The following is a 26,078-nucleotide window of genomic DNA, read 5'->3' as shown; positions in this document are numbered from 1 at the left end:
ACTCCAAACTTAAAACCGTAAACAGTTACACTTCAGCATGGTGCTCGGCGAAGTACTCATATAGAGTAAACATAATTAGAAACAGTACTGTACTAGAAAACCTAGTATTGCAAGAATGCGCAAATAGGCTACACCGTTGATTAACTGGCTAGCAGGAAAAAGTCGGAGTTTACTTTGATGGGAAAAAAATGCAGATTTAAATCACTTATCGTCGTTTAAATTGTTGTTGTTTTTTTACCAGCAGGTGTTTGATACTATTGTGAGGTTTATTTTATGAATTCATTTATTTATATATTCATTCATTTATTTGCAGGCTGCCGTGACTCTTCAGGACAGCTGCCTCGAGATCCAGAAAATTCTCCTTCACGAAGGAGATAAATCTCAGCTCAAGACACTCACTTCGCTCCAAAACAGCCTGGTATGAGAGCCTTCAAAGTCCCCTAATCAATGTTTTGCTACGTCCAACTTGCTAACGGGACGTCCGCTGTGCTGCAGGAGCACGAGAAGCAGACGGGTATTGAAAGGAAGAAAGAGGAAGTTGAGAAGAAGGGTTTAGAGAGGAAAAAGGAAGAAGTAGATGAGGTGCAGAAACTCCAAGTGAAACTGAAACAAGACCAGCACCGCTGGGACAAGGAAAGTGTGGCCAGGGAGAAACAACAGGTGGGTCTCACTTCTGGGTGGATTTTGCAGTGATTTGAATCTGGAATCGCTGTTCTCTATGACGTAAACGTACAATGATTGTCTGCAGACTGATCAGGAAAGTGCACTGGAGCGGCGTGAGCATCATTGCCTACTGGAAGCACAACGGCTCCGCTGTCAACGAGAGGAACTGGAAGCTCAGCTGCTGGAGTATCGTAACAATATGGACAGACTACGGGAGGGACAGAAGAGTGTTGACAGGGAGAAGGAGAAACTTGAAGCCCAGCAGAGGATCCTCCAAAGCTGGAGACACAACCGGCAGAGCAGTCTGCCCGTTACTATACCACTTGATGGATACAAGGTATGGAAAAGATGACGTGTTACTGTGACCAGTTGGGAGGCTCTTGGATTGGATTGGATATGCCTTTATTAGTCTCACAGTGGAGAAATTTACATTTCACAGCAGCAAAGTGATGAAAGGAATGAAAGTAGAAAAACGAAATACATGAGCTGCTGGAAAGGCAGCCACTCTCGCGTATTTCTCTCTCTTTCGTATTTTAGTACTCTCATATGTAAAATCGCTCATGTCGCACCTCAGCTCATAAACTAAATTACTGGCACTACAATAAAATTTTCTATTCATTTAATCCTTGTATTGTTTGTATTGTTGATGCGGGTATTTAACTCATTCACTGCCAGACATACAAAATGTGTCCACTCCAGTGCCAGTTTTTTTTTTCATTTCCACTTAAATTCCAGGAACTACAGAATATTGAGTTTGAGGACTATATAAACATTCAATGCAGCATAAGAAACCTTAGACTCTTTTCTTTTATCAGAAAAAAAGAATTAATTCCTAAATTATTTCATTCTGGCGTTATATGAGCTTGAAATGAGGATGGCTGTCCAAAAGACAATGCAATACATACATATTGGTTTGTATAGCGCTTTAAAGGACAACCGAGACGCCTCCGGACAAGTTGTGTCCATAATTTGTAAAATCACTTCAAATGACTTCTATAGAGCGTATTTTACAAAGATTCCACGGCATGTAGCTATATTTTACGTTTTAAGACGCGCGCTGAATATACAGGAAGTCTTGATGACGATGCCTGACGTGACGTCACGTTTGGAACGCCCCTGACCGAGAAAGCGAGAAACAATGCATTTTACGGTAGTTTGTTTGGGCTGCAAACTTTGTGTTGATCCGTGTTGATATCGAAATTAGAAGGAAAAGACATAAATAATGCGATGGTGAATCCTTGTGTGTTGCACCGAGACAACTATTTGATACTAGTTGACACAAATTCCCAGTAGACACATCAGGCCATTTCCAACGGAGCTTGGGCGCCATCTTGTGCATTTTCGGGGAGCTACATTGGTGTCCAGACGCCTCAAAATGATACAGAAGCACTTCTTTAATCGATTGCAAACATTTATGCTTTCCTCTTCAGAACTACTTGAATCATATTCATCACTGGATGAGTAACAGGAAAGCATCTTCTCCGAATCTGAAGCCATTGTTTTGATTCTCGAGCAAGGCAAGACGTCTTGGCGTGACGTCACGAACTGGGGGCGGGACTTACTTAAAATGCCCAATTCTCAGCTCAATTTTTTGCAGATTTTGGACACTTGAAGTCATTTTTATTGGTGTTTTGCATTTGACTAAAAATATCTGCCTGCGTGTTTTGGGTATTTTAGACACTATAAAACGTTTTTCTGATGTCAGTTAGGAAACAAAAAAATGGTGTCGGTTGTCCTTTAACAACAGCTGGAATAAAGTGCTGACTTGGAAAAAAAGGGAAATGCTGCCCCCTTGTGGAAAAGAAACAAACATTGCCAGAGGCCATGACCAGCGCTTTATCGGCACCCAAGCATGACAAAACAACACCTGAACAAATTTGGGAATGGCGCTCTATGTCATGTTTTCAATTCCCCCAAAAATTGTGAATGGCAGTGAATGAGTAAATGAATAACAAATTTTCAAATTTCAAGTCAAAAAATAATGACTGTTGTTGTGGTTTCGTGGGACAATTTGAAATTTGGGTTCAGACATGTAATTTCACATGCTTGATTTGCTTACGCAGGCCAAATAAAATGATATGGCGGGCCAGATTTGGCCCCCCGGGCCTTGACTTTGACACTTGTGTTCTAAAAGGTACCGAGTCACAGTCGTTCAGGCAGCTTGGACGGCACCTGCCGTACGTACGAGAACGACTCCCTCCAGAAGAAGCAACCCCCCAAAAACAACAACAACAACCCACACCAGTATCCACTCTCCGTCCCGCGGAGAAACCACGACATCCCCCGGCAAGCCTCCACCTTTGGCGCTGACCTAAGTCTCAGTGCCAGCCTTTACAACAGCCTTAACGCCTTACTCAGCCAAACGCACAGAAAACAGTCTCAGGATGGGCTCACGTTCACCAACTACTCCAAGAACCCTGGCTGCCATCTGCCTCCCAACGACGCAGTCAATCCTTTCAGTAACAGAGGCACGGCGCAGCCCCAGAGCTCCACCAAACGTACGTAGCGCAACATTCTGTCTCTTTTTGGCTCGATTTTCTCTTCTGCTTCTGAGAATGCCCAAAAGCATCTCTCCCGACTTTTTTCTCCTCCTCTCCGTCAGACTTCAGTCCGCATTTGGATGGTCATCCCCCGGGTGTCTGGAGGCCAGGTCACGAACTTTACAAAAACACATTTTCTTCCGCCTCCTCTCCCTCCCTCACGCCACTCCTCCCCCCGCAGTCCTACCTCTCTCTCGATGGACATCTCAGGGAGGACGGAAGCGAGGAAAATATTGTTTACCTTTGATGACCGTGACATATTTTTGGACACATAAGAGATCTGGGTTGCTTTTGTTCACCTGCGATGGATGTAAATATATTTGGGAAAACTGTGGATAATCAAGGGAGGGATTAGTAGCGTATGTGCCTTTATAACTGACATTGATGTTCCTCCTGCCTGATCAAAACTTTGTGCCTATTGCTTTGGTGCTTGCTGTAATTACCGTATTTTTCGGTGTCTAAGGCGCACCCAAAAACCTTGATTTTCTTCATAAGATGACCCTGCCCCTTATACGCAGGTGTGCCTTATATGTGAAGTCATATTGAGCCACAACAGGTCATAGCCACCAACTCCATTTCCCCCTGTAGAAGAATTCGCGCGTAACCCAGCCTCTACGGTAGCGCCTTATAATGCGGTGCGCCCTATATTTGGAAACTCTACATATTTATGTATTATATTTGTAAAACGTTTTTCATTGATTGAGGGTGTGCCTTATATGTGGAAAGTTAGAAAATACGCCATTCATTGGGTGTATGCCTTATAATCCGGTGCGCCTGATACACCGGACAATATGGTAATCACAAGCTAATTACTGGGGGTGGAACAAAAACAGGCTTGAATCACATAAAAAAAAAACATAGAATATAAAATAAAATATGCCAATGAGTCCTTATGATCAGAAAAACAATACAGGTAACATCCGATTTACGACCGTGTTCCGTTCTGACCAAACGGTCGTAAGTCGAAATGGTCGTAAATCGAAATCCATTCAAAATGTTAGAGACTCGGAGGCTAAATGACATAAATATAAAATCGAATATGCCAATGAGTTGTTATGATCAGAAAAACAATACAGGTAACATCCGATTTACGACCGTGTTCCGTTCTGACCAAACGGTCGTAAGTCGAAATGGTCGTAAATCGAAATCCATTCAAAATGTTAGAGACTCGGAGGCTAAATGACATAAATATAAAATCGAATATGCCAATGAGTTGTTATGATCAGAAAAACAATACAGGTAACATCCGATTTACGACCGTGTTCCGTTCTGACCAAACGGTCGTAAGTCGAAATGGTCGTAAATCGAAATCCATTCAAAATGTTAGAGACTCGGAGGCTAAATGACATAAATATAAAATCGAATATGCCAATGAGTTGTTATGATCAGAAAAACAATACAGGTAACATCCGATTTACGACCGTGTTCCGTTCTGACCAAACGGTCGTAAGTCGAAATGGTCGTAAATCGAAATCCATTCAAAATGTTAGAGACTCGGAGGCTAAATGACATAAATATAAAATCGAATATGCCAATGAGTTGTTATGATCAGAAAAACAATACAGGTAACATCCGATTTACGACCGTGTTCCGTTCTGACCAAACGGTCGTAAGTCGAAATCCATTCAAAATGGCAGGGACCCGGAGGCTAAATGACTTGCAAACTCCCCCTCTCTGGTGCCATCACACGGTGGATTGCTGTACGAGAGTGAGACGCTGGCTGGCTGGCCAGACTTGTCGTACACGTTGCCGTCCTCGTAGCGCGTTGCGGTGCCAGGCGTAGAATTAATATTTTAAAAATAGGGTCTGGAGGTCGTGGTCGTGTCGTAAGTAGGATGTTACCTGTATTTGGGAAACTTTTTTCATTCATTGATGTCACGCCTTATAATCTGGTGCGCCTTATCTATGGAAAAAAGTTTGAAAATATACCTTTCATTGGGGGTGCACCTTATACTCCGGAAAATACGCTACTTTTTTTTTTTTGTCTGTAAATTAGTTTGGGTCGTTATAGGAGGTGCCGCTCGGGTAGGGTAATTTTTTCCCTTTTAGCACTTAATATAAAATACATGGAGATTTGAGGCTTTGTACAGCATTGATTTCGCTTCTAAAAAGTACCATTATGTATGATCTTAAATAATATTTATTAGGGAATGAAGTCATTGGCAAATAATTATAACCGAGATGTGTCGAAGTACTGTATCGTATTGTTTATCAAAAGGGCTACCTATGCACACTGTGAAGAGAGGTTCAATCTTTTCTCACTAAAGTGCTCAAATTGTTGTGTAACACCCCTCCTGCCCCATCCCCACGCCGTCCCGATTATTTCCTCTTGGAATAATTTGGTAATTTATTTGACGTAAATGGCTTTCATGCACTGTACACAGCTTCCTGTGATGGCTGTTAATCACTGCTGTGATGGATGTCAACATGTGGGCTGCTTATAAAGATATTGTTGCAAAACATCTGCTTGCATGGAAAGGTAACGTCGTGAGAGTATCGCAACACATTTTTACTTTGAAGTACAGTTGGAATCATTATTTTTATTGTGTTTAACACATTCACTGCCAGACACGGTTTTTGTCATTTTCACTCAAATTCCAGGACCCACAGAATATTCCGTTTTAGGACTACAGAAACAGTGAGTAGTTCATATTTAGCCGCTTTTGAAACGATGTCGAGAACTATCTATTAGCTGTCTAGTGGCTCGCTGGCTAGGTAGCTGGCTAGCTGGCTAGGTAGCTATCTATTAGCGACTGTATTCTGTGACTGTAAAGTGACCTTAAGAGTTTTGAAAGGTGCTTATAAATGAAGTGTATTATTATTATTGTATCTATTAGCTAGCTAGCTAGCTACCTAACTATCTATTAGCGGTCTAGCTGGCTCGCTAGCTATCATTTAGCTGTCTAGCTGGCTCGGTAGCTATCTATTAGCGACTGTATCCTGTGACTGTAAAGTGACCTTGAGAGTTTTGAAAGGTGCTTATAAATGAAATGTATGATTTATACTGTATCAGCTAGCTAGCTAGCTTTCTATCTATTTGAGTTACTTCCTGGCTGAGTGAACGCTGGCGCGTGTGGCTGCCACTGCTCACCCATAGAAAAGCTTATCCTGTGACTGTAAAGTGACCTTGAGAGTTTTGAAAGGCGCTTATAAATGACATTTATTATTATTATTATTATTATTATTATTATTATTATTTAATGCAGTGTTTATAAACCTTAGAGTCTCTTCTTTCATCAAAAAAAGTTAATTCCTAAGTTATATGAGTTTGGAGTTATCTGAACTTGAAATGGGGGCAGCTGTACAAAATGGAAATGCCCGATTAAATTCGGGAATGGCAGTGAATATGTTAAAGATCATCATAGCTGTAGTGTTTCAAATCACATGTACCTCAGAGTGAATGTAAGTGTTCCCTTAGCTCAGGGGTCGGGAACCTATGGCTCGCGAGCCATATATGGCTCTTTTGATGATTGCATATGGCTCGCCGATAAAACTAAATACATATTGTCGTATGTTTTCGTCGTTCATTTCCCGTTGGGGCTGCAGTTGGCGGAAAGCGCCATTTTGATTGGATGATAGTGGCCGTCATGTTGAAACCGGTAAACGCCCCTTTAAATAAGCCAAACTAGTGCACTTCAGCGTTAATGCACCGGAGCATTCGAGGAGAGAAAATATTCTGATTCTAATTTGCAATGAAACAATACCATCGATGAAACAGTCGAATGTCAGTGACATTTTAACAAGCCCCTTGTTAACGTTAGCGTCAACATACTTCTGCGAGAAGTATATTGCAGATAGCAAGTGTGGAAGCTTATGAGCCGTGTGCAGGCTAGCTAGCAGTAACTTCGCCTCTGGACGGGCAAATAGAATTTCATTCCGATCGTTTGCCTGGATTTTTACCAATCACTGGGAACGGAAAACCCTCCATGTTAACGGTGAGTACTATCACAAAGTTATTTTAAATAATACATTCTGATATTTTGTTGAAAAGTGGCCGCGCGTGCGTGTGTGTGTGCGCGCGCACGCGAGCGTTTGTATGTGCGCGTGCGTGTGTCTCTCACTGAAAAACATTTTTAAATATTTTACTTTTATGGCTCTCTTAGTCAAAAAGGTTCCCGACTCCTGCCTTAGCTGCTCAGGGAACGCACATTGCTCAGGCTTCGCACCTCCCCAAAAGCTGACAGGCCTCAGCGATAACACGTCACTCACACTCGCGATCCGACCACTCGACCGCAAAACCACAGCGGCGCCATCGCAACCATCAAACATGTGTTAGCGTGTAAATTTACGTATTTAGTGACACAACGTCTCATTATGTAAATAGTTCTCCGGATCTTTTTATGATTGTTTATTTATTGTTCTATTTCTGTGTTTATTTCAACTGTAACAAATGCCATGCGACCACATGACACTGTTTTTGTTTCCCAATTCTTCTCTATGCTGCTGCTCCTCAGAAACTCTGACGAGCCCTTCTGGCAGTTCCTGTCCGTTTGCAGCTGAGGCACAGCTGGAGGAAGTCAAGCAGTGTGTACTTTGTGTGATGCAGGTAATTTCAAAGGCATATCAGCTTTTATACATACGGCACATTTCATAATGAGAAGGCAATCTTCAGCCGTCATCTGTACAACTGGAGCTGAACGTTTCGGACGTTTCGCCTCCTATCCAAGAGGCTTCGTCAGCGAACTAAAGTCTGACTGGTCGTATCGGCCCCATTCATATATCCCTAATGTCCAGACCTGGTGGCGCCGGACACAGCTATGATAGGTCCCTACTCTCAGGTTGGGGGGGGGGCGCGGGACCCCCCCCTGTGGCCCCACTGATTGTTCCTACATTCCTGACTAACGATTGGCCTATTACCCCCACTCCCCCCGGTATCACCTCATCAGCATAACGACCCTCATCAGCATTGCGAAAGTTGCCTAACCTGTTTTGCCTGAGCAAGCTATTGTATGAACGATCCAAATTGAACCTCACACCACCAGACCGGTTTAATGAAGGATTTTGTTGTTTTATAAGAATCGCCTCTTTCACCCCCCTTTCAAACCATCTATGTTCTTTCGCTAAGATTTTAACCTCATTGTCGTCAAATGAGTGGTTGCTAGCTTTTAGGTGCAAATGTACTGCCGATTGAGGCCCACTAGTATTATCCCTGCGATGTTGATAAAGTCTTTTTTTGAGAATTTGTTGAGTCTCCCCAATGTACTGCTCTTTACAATTTTCATTCTTACAATGTATGGAATAAACTACATTACTTTGTTTTTCATTTGGTAGCCTATCTTTTGGATGTCTTTTGGATGCACTAATTTTTGCCTTAACGTGTTTATCGGTTTGAAATAAGTAGGAATTTTATGTTGCCAAAGGACTCTTTGTAATTTTTCAGAAACTCCTGCAATGTACGGTACTGCTACTCCTCTCCTTTTAGAATCTTGAGAATTATTGGTTTCGTTCGCTATTCTTTCTTTCTGACATTTGTTGAATGACCACTGAGGGTACCCACAGTTAGTAAGTGCTCTCCTGATAAGTTTTGACTCCTTTTCTCTACCTTCAGTGCTAGTTGTTATTAGTTTAGCCCTATGCTGGAGGGTTCTGATAACTCCTAGTTTATGTTGTAAAGGGTGGTTAGAGTCAAAAAGTAAGTATTGGTCAGTGTGCGTAGCCTTCCTAAAGACTTCTGCTACGTTCAATTTGGATCATTCATACAATAGCTTGCTCAGGCAAAACAGGTTAGGCAACTTTCGCAATGCTGATGAGGGTCGTTATGCTGATGAGGTGATACCGGGGGGAGTGGGGGTAATAGGCCAATCGTTAGTCAGGAATGTAGGAACAATCAGTGGGGCCACAGGGGGGGGGTCCCGCGCCCCCCCAACCTGAGAGTAGGGACCTATCATAGCTGTGTCCGGCGCCACCAGGTCTGGACATTAGGGATATATAAATGGGGCCGATACGACCAGTCAGACTTTAGTTCGCTGACGAAGCCTCTTGGATAGGAGGCGAAACGTCCGAAACCTTCACTTTTGTACAGATGACGGCTGAAGAAACCTTCTCATCGATGGACCACTCCTGTACGACTGAGAGCTTACACAGACGTAAGGCTAGCTAGCAGTAACTTCGCCTCTGGACGGGCAAATAGAATTTCATTCCGATCGTTTGCCTGGATTTTTACTAATCACGGGGAACGGAAAACCCTCCATGTTAACGGTGAGTACTATCACAAAGTTATTTTAAATAATACATTCTGATATTTTGTTGAAAAGTGGCCGCGCATGCGTGTGTGTGCGTGTGTGTGCGCGCGCACGCGAGCGTTTGTATGTGCGCGTGCGTGTGTCTCTCACTGGAAAAACATTTCTAAATATTTTACTTTTATGGCTCTCTTAGTCAAAAAGGTTCCCGACTCCTGCCTTAGCTGCTCAGGGAATGCACATTGCTCAGGCTTCGCACCTCCCCAAAATCTGACAGGCCTCAGCGATAACACGTCACTCACACTCGCGATCCGACCACTCGACCGCAAAACCACAGCGGCGCCATCGCAACCATCAAACATGTGTTAGCGTGTAAATTTACGTATTTAGTGACACAACGTCTCATTATGTAAATAGTTCTCCGGATCTTTTTATGATTGTTTATTTATTGTTCTATTTCTGTGTTTATTTCAACTGTAACAAATGCCATGCGACCACATGACACTGTTTTTGTTTCCCCATTCTTCACTATGCCTCTGCTCCTCAGAAACTCTGACGAGCCCTTCTGGCAGTTCCTGTCCGTTTGCAGCTGAGGCACAGCTGGAGGAAGTCAAGCAGTGTGTACTTTGTGTGATGCAGGTAATTTCAAAGGCATATCAGCTTTTATACATACGGCACATTTCATAAAGGGAAGGCAATGTGCTTCGCATCAGTCCAACTGGAGCTCAACGGGGTGCACTTTTGACTCACTGGCGCCCAATCGCATGCGTGTCGGAAAAGGGAGCGTTCACATTCACATCAGAGGCCCCCTATGAATCTTCACTGAAACTAACACTCATATTTTTTAAACATCTGCGCAATCTTTGACTCATTCACTGCCATACATGTGCGAAAATGTGTCCACTGCAGTGCCAAGGTTTTTGTCATGCTCCTCACTCAAATTCCAGGACCCCCAGAATATTGACTTTTAGGACTACATAAACATTCAATGCAGCATAAGTAACTTTAGATGATGATGATGACACATTTCATCTAGAAGCACCTTTCAAAACTCTCAAAGTCACTTTACAGTCACGCGATAAGTTTTTCTGTGGGTAAGCAGCAGAAGCCAAATACGCCAGCGTTCACTCAACCCGGAATAACTCATAGATAGAAAGCTAGAAAAGTTTCCTCCCTTCACTTCTTTTTATTTATTTAGCTACCCAGTTATCTATCTAAATGGCTATCTGGCTATCTAGCTGGCTACCTAACTAGCTATCTATTAGCTATTTATCTAGCTAGCTATCCATTAGCTATCTATTTTTAGACTCTCTTCTTTTGCCTGAAATAAATGAGTTAATTCCTAAATTATATGGGTCTGGAGTTATACGAGCTTGAAATGAGGACGACTGTCCAAAATACACTGCAATACATACATATTAGTTTATATTGCCTTTTCACAACAGCTGAAGCTGGAACAGAGCACTAACATGGACAAAAATGGAAATGCTGCCCCCTTGCGGAAAGGAAAAAAACATTGCCAGAGGCCATGGCCAACTCTTTATCGTCACCCAAACAAGCAAAAACCGAACCCGAACAAATTCGGGAATGGCGCTCTACGTCATATTTTCAATTTCCAAGTTAATTCATGAATGGCAGTCTTCTTCTTTTCCTTTCGGCTTTTCCCTTGACGGGGTCGCCACAGCAAATCAGTGTCCTCCGTCTTTAGAGGTTTGATCCGCACGTTTGTTTTGGCCAAGCTTTTACGTCGGATGCCCTTCCTGACACAACCCTCTGTATTTATCCGGGCTTGGGACCGGCACAAGAAGACTTATGTCCCTTTGTGGCTACAGAACAAGCAACTCGCTCGTAAAAGGCTCCCAAACACAAAATGGTCATGGGCACAGCAACATTCAAAAAAAGGCCTGAGGACAGCCAGGGCCAACCTGTCACGTGGCATCAGGATGGCCAAGAGACAGCACTCCAGGAGGATCGCCAACCACTTCAAAGACAGCAGTGACACCAGGAACCTGTGGCGTGGGATACAGACCATCACAGACTACAAGCCCACTCCACAGACCTGCGAGAACTCCACCACTCTGCTGAACCAGCTGAACGACTTCTTCGCCCGCTTCGAGGCAGACAACAGCACTCCAGCACAGAAGACCCCACCACCTCCCGGCGAACAGGTGCTGACACTGTCCCAGGACAGCGTGAGGCGATCCCTCAGAGGGACCAACGCACGAAAAGCCCCGGGTCCCGACGGCATTCCTGGCCGTGTTCTGAGAGACTGCGCTGTGGAGCTCACAGATGTCTTCACGGACATCTTCAACACCTCCCTGAGCCAGGCTGTTGTGCCCACGTGCCTCAAAGCCACCACCATTATCCCGGTCCCGAAGAAGTCGTCCCCCACCTGCCACAATGACTACCGCCCGGTCGCACTCACTCCCATCCTCATGAAGTGCTTCGAGCGGCTAGTTATGAACCACATCAAGGCTGCCCTCCCCCCCACCCATGACCCCTTCCAATTTGCATATCGGCCCAACCGCTCGACCGATGATGCCATCTCCACTGCTCTCCACACAGCGCTCACCCACCTGGAGACCAGAGACTCCTACGTCAGAATGCTGTTCATCGACTTCAGCTCAGCATTCAACACAATCATCCCCCAACAGCTTACCAATAAACTGAGCAAACTGGGGATCAGCACCTCCCTGTGCAACTGGCTGCTGGACTTCCTGACGGGGAGACCACAGGCAGTCAGAGTTGGCGACAACACTTCCAGCACCATCACGCTGAACACAGGGGCCCCCCAGGGGTGTGTGCTGAGCCCCCTCCTCTTCACTCTGCTCACGCACGACTGCTCACCATCATCACCCAGCTCCAACCTCTTCATAAAGTTTGCGGATGACACGACTGTGGTGGGCCTCATCAACAACGACGAGGAGACAGCCTACAGACGAGGTCAGCCGCCTTGGCCACGTGGTGCAAGGACAACAATCTCCGTCTGAATGTGGAGAAGACGAAGGAGATTGTTGTGGACTTCAGGAGAGTGCCCCCAGCATGCTCCACTAACCATCGACGGTGCTGCAGTGGAGAGAGTTGAGCAGCACCAAGTTCCTGGGAGTGCACATATCCGATGACCTGTCCTGGAGCCACAACACGGCATCAATGGCCAAGAGAGCCCACCAGCGCCTTGTACTTCCTCCGCAAGCTCAAAAGAGTTCGGAGCCCCCGACCCCCATCACGACCTCCTTTACCGCGTACCATAGAGAGCATCCATGACCAGCTAGTATCACTGTGTGGTACGGCGCCTGCACGTGTCCTGCCGTAAGACTCTCACGCATCGTGAGGACAGCTGAGAAGATCATCGGTTCTCTCTCACCCCTTCAGGACATCTACTTACACCCGCCTCACCCGCAGAGCCATCCGGATCGCTGGCGATCCCACCACCCTCCCACAGCCTCTTCAGCCTGCTGCCATCGGGTCGGAGACTGCCGGAGTACTCCGAGCCAAGACCAGCAGTCAAGGACAGTTTCCTGCCACTCAGGCATCTGGAGACTCAACTCCCTCCCAGCCCTGCCCAGCTCCTAATCCCACTGCCACACTGCACCGAACTCTGAGTACACGCTACTATGCTGTACGATCATCCTGAACTCTATTTTTTTTGTTATTTCTCATTAGACAAGACCTCACTTCAACTTTCTAGTTGTTTGTTTTGCAATTACGACATTACGTCACTTTATGTACGTCACTTCCAATCACTTATACATATGTCATACCTCACTTTACATACGTCACTACCTCACTTTCCATACGACACTGACCTCACTTTACATGACAGAAATTACATGTATTGCTGCCCTTGTCGAATTGTATGTAACTTTTTTAGCCACGTTAAAGTGCCTTGGCCATGTCTTTGCACGCTGGAGTAAAACCGAAGCGAACATTAATTTCGGATCTGTGCTGTATGTCATGCATATTAGCATATTTGACAATAAAGCTGACTTTGACTTTGACTTGACTTTGACTTTCTTCTTCTTTTCCTTTCGGCTTTTCCCTTGACGGGGTCGCCACAGCAAATCAGTGTCCTCCGTCTTTAGAGGTTTGATCCGCACGTTTGTTTTGGCCAAGCTTTTACGTCGGATGCCCTTCCTGACACAACCCTCTGTATTTATCCGGGCTTGGGACCGGCACAAGAAGACTTATGTCCCTTTGTGGCTACAGAACAAGCAACTCGCTCGTAAAAGGCTCCCAAACACAAAATGGTCATCAGCACAGCAACATTCAAAAAAGCAAAAACTACACTCACCATTTCATGACAATGCTCTGATCTTACCGTGAAATGGGCATTAGCTAAAACACATGACAGAGACAAATTGAATAGGCAAGATCGTTTCTCTATTCACAAAAAAGTTCACATTTATTCAGGTTCACAGTCCACCAGGAGAATGTCACAGTTTAGCGGTACTCTTAATATGTACACAGTGGAAAGATCATAAAATGCATGCAAAGCAATTGGTTATTTGTCTTGTACGAATGGAATAGTAGGGCAAAACTGAAGAAAAAAAAACACTGTTATGAATTTAAAGGGATTGTCTTACCAAAATAACATATATTCAAATGTACTCTTAAAGAACAACCGACACCATTTTTTTGTTTCCTAACTGACATCAGAAAAACGTTTTATAGCATCTAAAACACCCAAAACACGCAGGCTGATACTTTTTGTCAAATGCAAAACACCAATAAAAATGAGTTTAAGTGTGCCAAAACTACTTCAAAATGACCTCAGAAAGTTTCCCTTTCAGAAGGTCCCGCCCCCTTGTTCGTGACGTCACGCCAGGACGTCTTGCCTTGCTCGAGAATCAAAACAATGGCTTCAGATTCGGAGAAGATGCTTTCTTGTTATTCATCCAGTTATGAATATGATTCAAATAGTTCTGAAGAGGAAAGCATAAATGTTTGCAATCGATTAAAGAAGTACTTCCGTATCAATTGAGCCGTTAGGACTCCAATGTAGTATCCCGGAAAATGCACAAGATGGCGCCCAAGCTCTGTTGGAAATGGGCTGCTTTGTCTGCTGGGAATTTGTGTCAACTAGTATCAAATAGTAGTCTCTTGGTGCAACACACAACGATTCACCATCGCGTTATTTAAGTGTTTCATGGATCAACATGATGTTTTCAGACCAAACATAGTACCCAAAATGCATTGTGTGTCGCTTTCTCGCTCAGGGGCGTTCCTGACGTGACGTGACGTCAGGAATCGTCACCAACTCGAAAACAAGACTTCCTAAATATTCAGCGCGAGTCTTAAAACGTAAAATATAGCTATATGCGGTGGAATCTTTGTAAAATACGCTCAGTGGAAGTCATTCGAAGTGATTTGACAAATTATGGACACAACTTGTCAGAAGGCGTCGGTTGTCCTTTAAAAGTAGCACTTGAATCTAGTGGTGCCATTTTTGTCTTTTGTTTTCAGGGTTGGACATAATATTTGGAATGACAAACTGGAATTTTGACTTTTTAGAATGGCAACAAACAAACAAACACACACACACACGCACACAGACACACACACGGTTATCAGTTGTTCAAGGAGCCAGTGGCCTCTGCCCTCAGTAGTTCCCAAAGCAAAGATCAGCAAACTTTTCAACAATACATTGTTTAAAATGGAGGCTCTTAAGCAAGTCAGGCCACACCTTTTGTAGAAAAGAACTTATGAGAACAAAAAAAAGTACAAATATTTTACAACATGCCATCCCAGTCCTGTCATCACGCGGTAATTCTCGCTCTCAGCTTCCGGCCTTTTCTGAAAGGGAGACATTCGAAAATGGAGTATTTGCTCAATTTCATCACCAATGTAGATTTGTTGTTGTGTAGAGACCGGTACCTTTGTGGGGGTGACACCATACATTTCCAGCAGTCTTCTTCTTTTCCTTTCGGCTTTTCCCTTGACGGGGTCGCCACAGCAAATCAGTGTCCTCCGTCTTTAGAGGTTTGATCCGCACGTTTGTTTTGGCCAAGCTTTTACGTCGGATGCCCTTCCTGACACAACCCTCTGTATTTATCCGGGCTTGGGACCGGCACAAGAAGACTTATGTCCCTTTGTGGCTACAGAACAAGCAACTCGCTCGTAAAAGGCTCCCAAACACAAAATGGTCATGGGCACAGCAACATTCAAAAAAAGCAAAAACTAGACTCACCATTTGATGACAATGCTCTGATCTTACCGTGAGATGGGCATTAGCTAAAACTCATGACAGAGACAAATTGAATAGGCAAGATCGTTTCTCTATTCACAAAAAAGTTCACATTTATTCAGGTTCACAGTCCACCAGGAGAATGTCACAGTTTACCGGTACTCTTAATATGTACACAGTGGAAAGATCATAAAATGCATGCAAAGCAATTGGTTATTTGTCTTGTACGAATGGAATAGTAGGGCAAAACTGAAGAAAAAAAAACACTGTTATGAATTTAAAGGGATTGTCTTACCAAAATAACATATATTCAAATGTACTCTTAAAGAACAACCGACACCATTTTTTTGTTTCCTAACTGACATCAGAAAAACGTTTTATAGCATCTAAAACACCCAAAACACGCAGGCTGATACTTTTTGTCAAATGCAAAACACCAATAAAAATGAGTTTAAGTGTGCCAAAACTACTTCAAAATGACCTCAGAAAGTTTCCCTTTCAGAAGGTCCCGCCCCCTTGTTCGTGACGTCACGCCAGGACGTCTTGCCTTGCTCGAGAATCAAAACAATGGCTTCAGATTCGGAGAAGATGCTTTCTTGTTATTCATCCAGTTATGAATATGATTCAAATAGTTCTGAAGAGGAAAGCATAAATGTTTGCAATCGATTAAAGAAGTACTTCCGTATCAATTGAGCCGTTAGGACTCCAATGTAGTATCCCGGAAAATGCACAAGATGGCGCCCAAGCTCTGTTGGAAATGGGCTGCTTTGTCTGCTGGGAATTTGTGTCAACTAGTATCAAATAGTAGTCTCTTGGTGCAACACACAACGATTCACCATCGCGTTATTTAAGTGTTTCATGGATCAACATGATGTTTTCAGACCAAACATAGTACCCAAAATGCATTGTGTGTCGCTTTCTCGCTCAGGGGCGTTCCTGACGTGACGTGACGTCAGGAATCGTCACCAACTCGAAAACAAGACTTCCTAAATATTCAGCGCGAGTCTTAAAACGTAAAATATAGCTATATGCGGTGGAATCTTTGTAAAATACGCTCAGTGGAAGTCATTCGAAGTGATTTGACAAATTATGGACACAACTTGTCAGAAGGCGTCGGTTGTCCTTTAAAAGTAGCACTTGAATCTAGTGGTGCCATTTTTGTCTTTTGTTTTCAGGGTTGGACATAATATTTGGAATGACAAACTGGAATTTTGACTTTTTAGAATGGCAACAAACAAACACACACACACACACACACACACGCACACAGACACACACACGGTTATCAGTTGTTCAAGGAGCCAGTGGCCTCTGCCCTCAGTAGTTCCCAAAGCAAAGATCAGCAAACTTTTCAACAATACATTGTTTAAAATGGAGGCTCTTAAGCAAGTCAGGCCACACCTTTTGTAGAAAAGAACTTATGAGAACAAAAAAAAGTACAAATATTTTACAACATGCCATCCCAGTCCTGTCATCACGCGGTAATTCTCGCTCTCAGCTTCCGGCCTTTTCTGAAAGGGAGACATTCGAAAATGGAGTATTTGCTCAATTTCATCACCAATGTAGATTTGTTGTTGTGTAGAGACCGGTACCTTTGTGGGGGTGACACCATACATTTCCACAGCACGGCATAGAGGCCCAGTAACATTGCGATAAACAATGCGGCCGCAATGGCACCTGTGCGACCATCATTTTACTCCAGAGTCCAAAAGTCTTTTTTTTCCAGCCATTTTTCAGCAGAAATCAATCCTCCAACAAATGCTGATATGCCTTGTGTTGTACTCACCTGGAATGATTCCATTGCTTGTGTTTAATGCATCTTCTGTGCTTGATGGACGAGCTGCTGTTGTGGTGGGACCTTTTGGGGAGCCAGGGAAATTGAATTACACATCAATTTAATTTATCATACTCTTTAGAAGAAGTGGTGGGGAGAAAGAGAGAGAGAAACGGTATAAGTCACACGTTAAGTCTCACAATTTGGTCGTGAGACTCCCGATTTTGAGCACAATACTCACTTTATAAAGCAACTATTGTCACAATGCAGACAGTTCATTTGTAAGGTGAAACAAAAGAAAACGTAAAAAAACTAAATACATTTTATACTAATTGAATGTATAAACAATGAAAGCATTTTTTGTGTTTTATTTACTTCTTTCTAATTTACACTTCTGTAGCGTTCACATTATTTTAACACGCATCACAGAGTCGCGAGTACGAAAATCTCCCGATTTATGATTTCTGAAACTTAACATGATCACTAAAAAAGAAGAAATGAAACCTACCGTTTCTCTGCAGAGCCTGAAAATCCTGCCAGGTCAGATCTGGATCAACTATCTGGAAAAAAATGAGCCGGATAATCACGTTTTAACAAATAACGTACAGTGTAAATAATGTGCTCTTTTCAAATGAAAAGGAGTCATGCAAGTTGGACATTCAGGATAGAAAACAGTCCCAAACAACTTGGCGAAGGCACAAAGTAAACATGGAAGATAAGAAATTATTGTTGACCAGAATTTCCACAAGATAAAGAAAGCATGTTGTCGAGTGAAATAACCAAGTGAGGCGCTTTATAAGTCGACAACGCGTTGCAACTTCGAAGTACTGCGCCACTCCAAGCAAGCGTTGTTCTTTACAAAAGACGACAAGACTTCTTTCACCGTTCACTTTCTTACCCCCGAAGTGTTGACGATGCGGTTTCGTGCAAATTTGCTGTCGTCTTGCGCTTCGGTCCACATTTTGGAGACGATCACAAGTCACCAGCGCATGTTTTCGTCTCGCTTCAGCTGTGCGCCAGTGGGCGTGAGGCGTTCATGTACGTCAACAAACATTGGATTTCTCATCACAGAATTTGGGACACGAGGAAGGCGTTTGGCGTCGTGTTTTGATCAATGTCTGAAATTACGAAATAAAATTACAAACACTTCAAAACTATCGTTACTTTGAATTTATAGAAACATCATTTCAAGCGTTTTAGATTAACCAGCTTTTTAAAACCTCGTCAGTGTGCATTTTCCTATTCAATTGGACCTCCCACATAGAAAAAGCTGAGTGTGCAACATTTATTTTTTTTCGGACTGGAGTCGCAATTTTACCAATATTAAAATAAGTGGCGGACCGTCAAGGCCTGCAAAGCCTTCTCAGCTGGCCTAACTATATCTGAATCACGCACTGATGTTAATTATATTTTGTCGATAAATTCATATTAAATAATTCCAAATTGTCTTTCAGTTTCCTTTTATTCCTTTTCCCATGCTGCACTGCTTCCTAGCGTGTGTTTTTGTATTTACATTTCAACCATCATTTGTTACCAGGGTCAAGCAGCTACCTGGCAACCCAAAAGGGATACCAACGGCTTCTTGCAAACGCTGGTTAACGTCAGAGTTTTCGCAAACGATGATTGGCCACTCGCCAATCATCGTTTGCGAAAACTGCTGTAATCAAAAGCCGCTCGAGACGAAGGCATGCTAACCACAGCTAGCATACAGTATCGTTAGCGAGCTACATAAGCAATATATTGTGTTGATATAATTGCAGTTTTGTCAACCCACAATGGCTGAAGGACGAGAAGAAATTGATTTGGTTGGAGATTTACTGTTAAAGCCATTTTCAAGACGTACTTTTCAAGAAAAGATGGACATCATTAAGAAAGGGCGGGAATTTATTTCCTGGCTAATGGTAGCCTCTAGTGGACTTGTAGTAAATCACACCACACTTTTTTTCAGTCTGGATTGATTCAGACGTAGCACTACTGAAGGCCTAGCGATGACATCCAGCCCGCCACTGATTAAAATAATTTAGTCGCAACTATGCCGATATTAAGGGCATAATTATGTATCTGAAATCCTTTATGAAAAAATAAAGCAATATGCAGACTGCATCATGGTCTTTTGGTTTGCATGCCTACATTTCAGTCACAATTTGAGTCAGTTCAAGGAGTGTCATAAGCCATGTGTAAAATAAAACTTTTGCTACTATGGCATCTTGGTGCTCACCATTTATTCAGGTTATAGCCCCTTCAAATTAAAAACAAACCTGTGGGATCGAGAAGAAATCACAAACCTTATCTGGCGGATATCAAGTTTGAGGATTTTCATGTATACTGTACTCATCTTTTAAAAATCAACCATTTTAAACCCAGCTCTCTAATCACAAGGGCTACAAAATGCAGATTTACAATACAGAGAAAACACATTGATGAGAAGGTTTCTTCAGCCGTCATCTGTACAAAAGTGAAGGTTTCGGACGTTTCGCCTCCTATCCAAGAGGCTTCGTCAGCGAACTAAAGTGAGGCGAAACGTCCGAAACCTTCACTTTTGTACAGATGACGGCTGAAGAAACCTTCTCATCGATGGACCACTCCTGTACGACTGAGAGCTTACACAGACAGATTTTAACCCAGATAAGTATTTATTAAATCAAGAATCAACCCCTGCACAGGCGTCATGTGGGGTAGTTAGAGAACCCATAAGACAAGTGTACAAAGGCCAGTTTGGTGACCACTTATGAGTAACATGTCTGCTTTGTTAAGAGACAGCAGTCTGTGTAGATATTGCACAAGTTTACACTGTAAAAGCCAGAAACACACAAACACAGTCACTCGTGAATTCAGCCATACACGTCGTACACACACACACACATGTGAATGAAAGCAGACAAAACATTTTCATTTTGTAGATTAAAAAAAGGTGGGGCAGCAGGGGAATGTTGGAGTGTCCTTTGGGCAAATTAATAAATCCATTTTAGTGTTTTAGGGCAATAATTCTATTTGAGCATAGCATCCTTATCATTAACCAACATTGTGATGTGCGGGCGGGATACATGTTCACTCTGCGTTAACACCATACAAACACAATCAGCCACAGCGGGAATGTCGGCAAGTTCAATGAACAAGATGAAGCTGATGCGTAGCATATAAATGTTTTTTTGAGATGTCACTGGAGAAAAAAAAGCCACATTTAAGACATAATGCAATCCAGATGATGACACGTCATCAAAAGACAACGACATGCGGGTTCGTCCTTCAAAATGTTCCTCGGACCCGAATCACTCCTCCACCCCCCATCAGCGAAAATCACGGGTGGAAGTTAACCTTCCTCATGCGGCGTTGAGATCGTGCGGCTGGCGCTCGATGGGGGATGTAGGATCGGGATGAGTAGGAAGGCAAAGATTGATTAGACTGAGAAGAGGCGTGTCCGTGGGGGACGAGGCGGCATGATCACATGATCTCGCAGCAGGAGTTTTGTTTCCTTGCCTGTTGGAGAGGAACCAAAGAATAAAACGAGGTCATAAAAAAGTAGCTTGTCTTAAAAAAAAAAAAATATGCCTGGCACTCACGGTTTTATAAAAGGCTTTGGACTGGGTCCCCAGGTGCTCTGACTTGGCCACAAGGTCGTCCAGTTTCTCTCCTCTCTCCAACAAACTTTCCATGGTCTTGTGCTACACACACCAGACCACACACACAAAAACAAATCAGCATTGCACAAAGAAGAAACAATGCAATTGAAAGTTAGTTGTAGACTTGACGTCAACCTTTTCGCAATTGCTTGTTTCACTGGTATACCCTGATTGTGTTTTTCCAACAAATGTTTTCTGTCATCATGATCAATCTAACAAAAAACTACCAAAATTGAAATATATTTTTTTTATGAAATCAAATAAAAATGACTGTACATTGATACCTTGGCTTACGAATTTAATTCTGTCCCAGACAGTGTGTAAGGCGAAAAGTGTGTATCCCAAAAATTATTTTCCCATAGGAAACCATTAAAATGAGAATAATCCGTTCCCAGGTCCCCATAAAACATAATTTTCTATGCCTTAAAACTACACGGAATATACCTTATTTTATGTATAATAAATGTGCTATGGTATTATAATTAAATAAATAAACCGTACTGTACAATAAAGTCGTTTTAGTGACCATTGTGATGGTCGATGGCTTGATGGAATGGAGTGGCCGGTTTCATCAGCATTAAACACTTGATGCGGAACGTAACCTTCTTCTTTCACCATCTTCTGGAATGATCCCTTGTAGGTGCTTTCTCTGCGATAATTTTACCTAGTTGCTCATCAATTGTGTTCTGTTTAGCTGGGTTGATAGCTTTTTGCATCAAGTGTACAGATGGCTTGTGCGGGTTGTTTGTGGAGCCTGATTGATGGCATATTTTAACCTTGCACCTTCAACGAATGACATATTTCCAAACATTTTTTATACCTAAGCATTATGAGGTGCATGATCAGCTTTTGAAAAACATTTTCTTTTAGGTGCGCCTTATCGTGCACATAATACGGTAAGTTAATTTAAAAAGCAAGTCATATGCAAACAAAAACTGAATGGGGAAAGATGATTTGAGTGGCATGCAAAAACAGCCGAAAATGTCGCCAATGCGACTGATGATAGGGAGACTAGGTAGAATTTGAGCATAGTTAGCTTTGATGTGACAAACAGGAGGGATGGGGGCTTGTGGGGGCAGAGGTCTGCGCTACCAAAATGATCTTTGTGTCGTCCAGCTCCGCCTGCACTTTGGACATTGCATCTGCTTCCCTTGGATTCTGAAGTGGAAAACAAGCAGTCATGTCAAAACTTTTGTTCAGCACTGTAGTCACTCTGTTATCATTTTTTTTAAATATTTGAATGAGCTGATTGAGAGTTGACATACCTGATATTTGGCGAGGTGAATGTCTAGGCCGTTGTAAGTAATGGTGCCGGGGTTACCAGAGGGCCAGTCTATACTGTCCACCTGTCTGGAAAACTCCTCCAGCACCTAAAACACACGATACCGTCACAACAGAGGACTCGGAATATGCGTGTGTGTCATGCGGCATGGGCAAAGGTGCGCTCACCTTGTCAAGCAGCGTGAAGCAGACTCTCTGGGGATATTCTGTGTCCGCTATAACTACCGCGCCCAGGTTATCATTCCTCACGTATACGTGACAAAGGTACCCTGTGGCAGAACAATCACTTGTAAAAATGCATTTAACTCGTGGTGTGTCGTTTGCAACCGAACCGGCTCTTAAGGCGACTGCCTCTCCTCCCCTTTGGTTAAAGTCGCACGTGATTGGTCAATATCAGTGGTAGAAGACACACACACACGCACACTAATATAAATGAAGTCATATACATTTTAAAAAATCATATATTGTATATTTGTTGCATTTGTAATTCATATCATATCATTGTACATTATTTTTGGTCGAAAATTAATTTAAGCAACAATAAAGAAATAAAGAAATGAGGAGCCAAAATTCATTCATTCACATTTCCAGTCTTTTTGGAAATATTGATGGTTATTTAATGGAAAGGTCTTCTACTTTTCCTTTCGGCTTTTCCCCTCAGGGGTCGCCACAGCGAATCAATGTCCTCCATCTATCCCGGTTTTGTGCATCCTCTTCCCTCACACCAGCTACCTTCATGTCTTTGACCACATCCATAAACCTCCTCTTTGGTCTTCCTCTCGGTCTCCTGCCTGGCAGTTCAAGACTCAGCATCCTTCGCCCGATATAGTCACTCACTCTCCTCTGGACATGTCCAAACCATCTTAGTCTGGCCTCTCTGACTTTCTCTCCAAAGCCTCTAATTTGAGTTGTCCTTCTAATGTACTCATTCCTGATCCTATCCAACCTGGTCATTTCCAAAGAAAACCTCAACATCTTCAGCTCTGCTACCTCCAGCTCTGCTTCCTGTCTTTTCTTCAGCGGCACCGTCTCCAGTCCAAACATCATGGCTGGTCTCACCACTGTTTTATACACTTTTCCTTTCATCCTAGCTGAAACCCTCCTATCACACATCACACCTGACATTTTTCTCCAGCCGCTCCAGCCTGCCTGGATACGCTTCTTCACCTCTTTTCCACACTCTCCATTGCTCTGGACAGTTGACCCCAAGTACTTAAAATCCTCCACCTTCTTTATCTCTTCTCCCTGTAGCATCACTCTTGCACTTGGATCCCTCTCATTCACACACATGTATTCCGTCTTGCTGCCACTGATCTTCATTCCTCTCCTTTCCAGGGCATATCTCTACATCTCTAGTTTCTCAGCCACCTGTTCCCCGTTCTCGCTACAGATCACAATGTCATCTGCAAACATCATGGTCCAAGGAGATTCTTGTCGAACATCGTCTGTCAGCCTGTCTATCACCATAGCAAACAAGAAGGGGCTCAGAGCTGACCCCTGGTGGAGTCCCACCTCTACCTTATTTATTGGAAAGGTAAATATTTTAAACATTAAGCGGACATACACACAAAATAATATAATGACTAATTGTACATTTCAACAAAAGAAATGATCATAATTTCCCCCTCTTATTCGTGAGCCGAGCCAAACCAACGGGCTCTCTAAAAAGGGCTGTAATCCCCATCGTAACATTTCAAACAGTATCTGTCCACATTTGGATCACAGGTGGGCTGGACCCTGGACTGGTCGGCAGCCAATCACAGAGTGCAGGCAAACATTCAAACTAACACCGACTGACAAATGAGTCTTCATTGAACTGAATATGATGCATACGGGTGGATGGAGTAAATCCATATAAGAATAGCGTGAACATGAAAACATTTATACCTTGTTCTTTGACAGAGGCACGAGTTCCAACTGTTGTCCGTTCAACAATCAAGGCACTGGTGAAGGACATAAACTCCTGGATGCTGAATAATCACCGCACAATAAACAGCGTTAGAGGTACAAAAAAAAAGCAAATGAAGCAGCAGGGATGAATCTGGCATAGAGTTGCAAAAGTCTGCAAATATCATTCACATTTCCAGTCTTTTTGGACATATTGACGGTTATTCAATGGCAAGGTAACTATTTCAAACATTAAGCTGACATGCACACAAAATGATACAATTACTAATTGTACATTTCAACAAATTTCTCAATAGAAATATTCATATTTCTTCCCCATAACATGTTAACCCAATTACATCATAAAGGGAACACCTATTAAAAACAAGCCGATTTTAATCATCCCTCTCCTTACCTTTCTTGAACAATAATGTTCTAAAATGAGAGTGAAATAAGACTTCAGAATTGTATAATATTTCGCAATTTAATGATTGGCGTGATTGAAGGCCTGCAGAAATTGATTGATTAATGATTAATAAATGATTAATATTAATTAACCACAAGTAATTTAATAACACCATTAAAAAACGGTTTAAATAAAATGATTAGATTATATGTGATGAGCCTAAACTACATTGCACCTGGATTTCTGAAAGAAGCCGAAGGACGAGAGCTCGTACGCCGCTTTCAAGAGATTAGCTTTGGTGGCTCCTTTATAATGAACGCTCAGGCTGAAGAGCTTCATGATGCCGCCTGGTCCCTCGCAGCACACACAGTCTCACACACCGGATAATCTAAAGTGGAACGGGACACGGGTCATATGACAAGCATTATCCGCCTTGGATATGCATGCAAAGTACAAACTCATCGTTGTTTGATGGCTAACAACTAGCCGCCCTGGTAGAAGTTCCGAGTTTGTCACCACTATATGTTTACTTTTGTTTGGATTTACACAATATGCAGTCATTAAATACAAGCATATTATCACACAATAGTACGAACGAAGTCCAATATTCTTTGCTAAAATTACGCCGAGTGGTGGTTAGCTATAAATGCTAGCTTGTTTTCCGGAGGCCTCTCGGTTAACTTACCCGGTTTAAAAATATATTTATCAGCCTCGTCCCGCTTGGTTAAAACAAGAAACCGAATGTACTGTTATTTACACGACATATACAATGACTGTCCGGTTTCAGGGCAGAAATCTGAAGTGCCGTAATCTCAGTGTAATAGTTTGGAAAATGCTATTTTGCTTGAGACCAATCCCACGTCACAACCATCTTTTGGTCCCTCAGTATTTTTAGACGTCAGAAACAACCGGCTAATGCAACTATGGTTCCGCGGAGATCATCCAATAAAATATACAACATATTTATATAGCGCTTTACCTGTATAATAAAAATGATTATCATATTATTTTATTATGTCAATTATTATCATAATTAGGCTATATGTATATGAAATAATGATTTCAAATCGTTTATCCCTGTTCCTTTATTCATATAGTCCTGTACTTTACTTTTACAAGAGTGACAATTATCAGCAATAATGCAAAGAACAAGACGACAAAAAACTGCTTACAAATGTAAATAGAAATGTAGGATTGGATTGACCTTTGTTAGTCTCGCAGTAGTGACATTTACATTTCACAGCAGCAAAGTTATGAAAGGAAAAATTCAAATGTACTGTAATGTCGTACCACCACGCACTTTAAGATGTATGTTTTGGTTCAGAGTTTCTGCAATAATGTCTAAAAGTCATTCTTCACTGCTTCATAAAAAAGTCCCCCACAACTAAGTTATTTCTGCAGTGACCAACAAAACGGAATTCCTACCGGTTCGGATATTTACAGCCATTGGGATTTTGAGGAAGCTGATAGGTACAGCTTCGTCAAAATCCCAATGGCTGTAAATATCCGATATAAACCTTTCTTCATCCAAACAGCATTGCTCA

General features: G+C 42.6%; 3 protein-coding genes and 1 long non-coding RNA gene across 7 annotated transcripts in view; 1 reads left to right on the top strand and 3 right to left on the bottom strand.

The window, feature by feature from the left end:
- The window catches only part of arhgef28a (Rho guanine nucleotide exchange factor 28a), a 54,041-nt gene extending 46,370 nt beyond the window's left edge, over positions 1-7,671 (top strand). For 3 of the 4 annotated variants that reach the window (XM_088994057.1, XM_088994059.1, XM_088994058.1), the window contains 5 exons: positions 314-418; positions 496-660; positions 749-1,000; positions 2,798-3,161; positions 3,266-7,671. In XM_088994057.1, coding sequence (XP_088850183.1) covers positions 314-418; positions 496-660; positions 749-1,000; positions 2,798-3,161; positions 3,266-3,450 — 1,071 coding nt within the window. In that variant the 3' untranslated portion in view covers positions 3,451-7,671. The remainder of the gene's footprint in view (positions 1-313; positions 419-495; positions 661-748; positions 1,001-2,797; positions 3,162-3,265) is intronic. The other variant, XM_088994060.1, reaches the window with a different exon arrangement.
- A 6,094-nt stretch (positions 7,672-13,765) lies between these two features.
- Positions 13,766-15,286, bottom strand: LOC148899013 (uncharacterized). The gene is made up of 2 exons (XR_016114849.1): positions 15,257-15,286; positions 13,766-15,175 (listed from the first exon to the last, which is right to left on the bottom strand). It is a non-coding gene; the product is annotated as an uncharacterized LOC148899013 (long non-coding RNA).
- Positions 15,287-15,661: 375 nt separating this feature from the next.
- On the bottom strand, positions 15,662-18,394 carry LOC148899012 (uncharacterized). Its single transcript, XM_088995467.1, has 5 exons — positions 18,239-18,394; positions 17,849-17,900; positions 17,353-17,424; positions 17,159-17,243; positions 15,662-17,077 (listed from the first exon to the last, which is right to left on the bottom strand). The coding sequence occupies exons 1-5, from the start codon at positions 18,299-18,301 to the stop codon at positions 17,041-17,043; spliced, it is 309 nt and encodes a 102-aa protein (XP_088851593.1). The 5' UTR covers positions 18,302-18,394; the 3' UTR covers positions 15,662-17,040.
- A 1,560-nt stretch (positions 18,395-19,954) lies between these two features.
- On the bottom strand, positions 19,955-25,406 carry LOC148899011 (synaptobrevin homolog YKT6). Its single transcript, XM_088994056.1, has 8 exons — positions 25,220-25,406; positions 24,770-24,922; positions 24,129-24,211; positions 22,410-22,510; positions 22,226-22,330; positions 22,053-22,118; positions 20,901-21,002; positions 19,955-20,817 (listed from the first exon to the last, which is right to left on the bottom strand). The coding sequence occupies exons 2-8, from the start codon at positions 24,871-24,873 to the stop codon at positions 20,782-20,784; spliced, it is 597 nt and encodes a 198-aa protein (XP_088850182.1). The 5' UTR covers positions 24,874-24,922; positions 25,220-25,406; the 3' UTR covers positions 19,955-20,781.
- Positions 25,407-26,078: the final 672 nt, after the last annotated feature.

Source organism: Hippocampus bargibanti, linkage group LG04 (assembly GCF_051943395.1).
Source record: "Hippocampus bargibanti isolate YZ-2025 linkage group LG04, ASM5194339v1, whole genome shotgun sequence".
Taxonomy (NCBI): Eukaryota; Metazoa; Chordata; class Actinopteri; order Syngnathiformes; family Syngnathidae; genus Hippocampus; species Hippocampus bargibanti.
The sequence above is the reverse complement of the archived record's forward strand: the minus strand, read 5'-3'. Positions and strand labels throughout refer to the sequence as shown.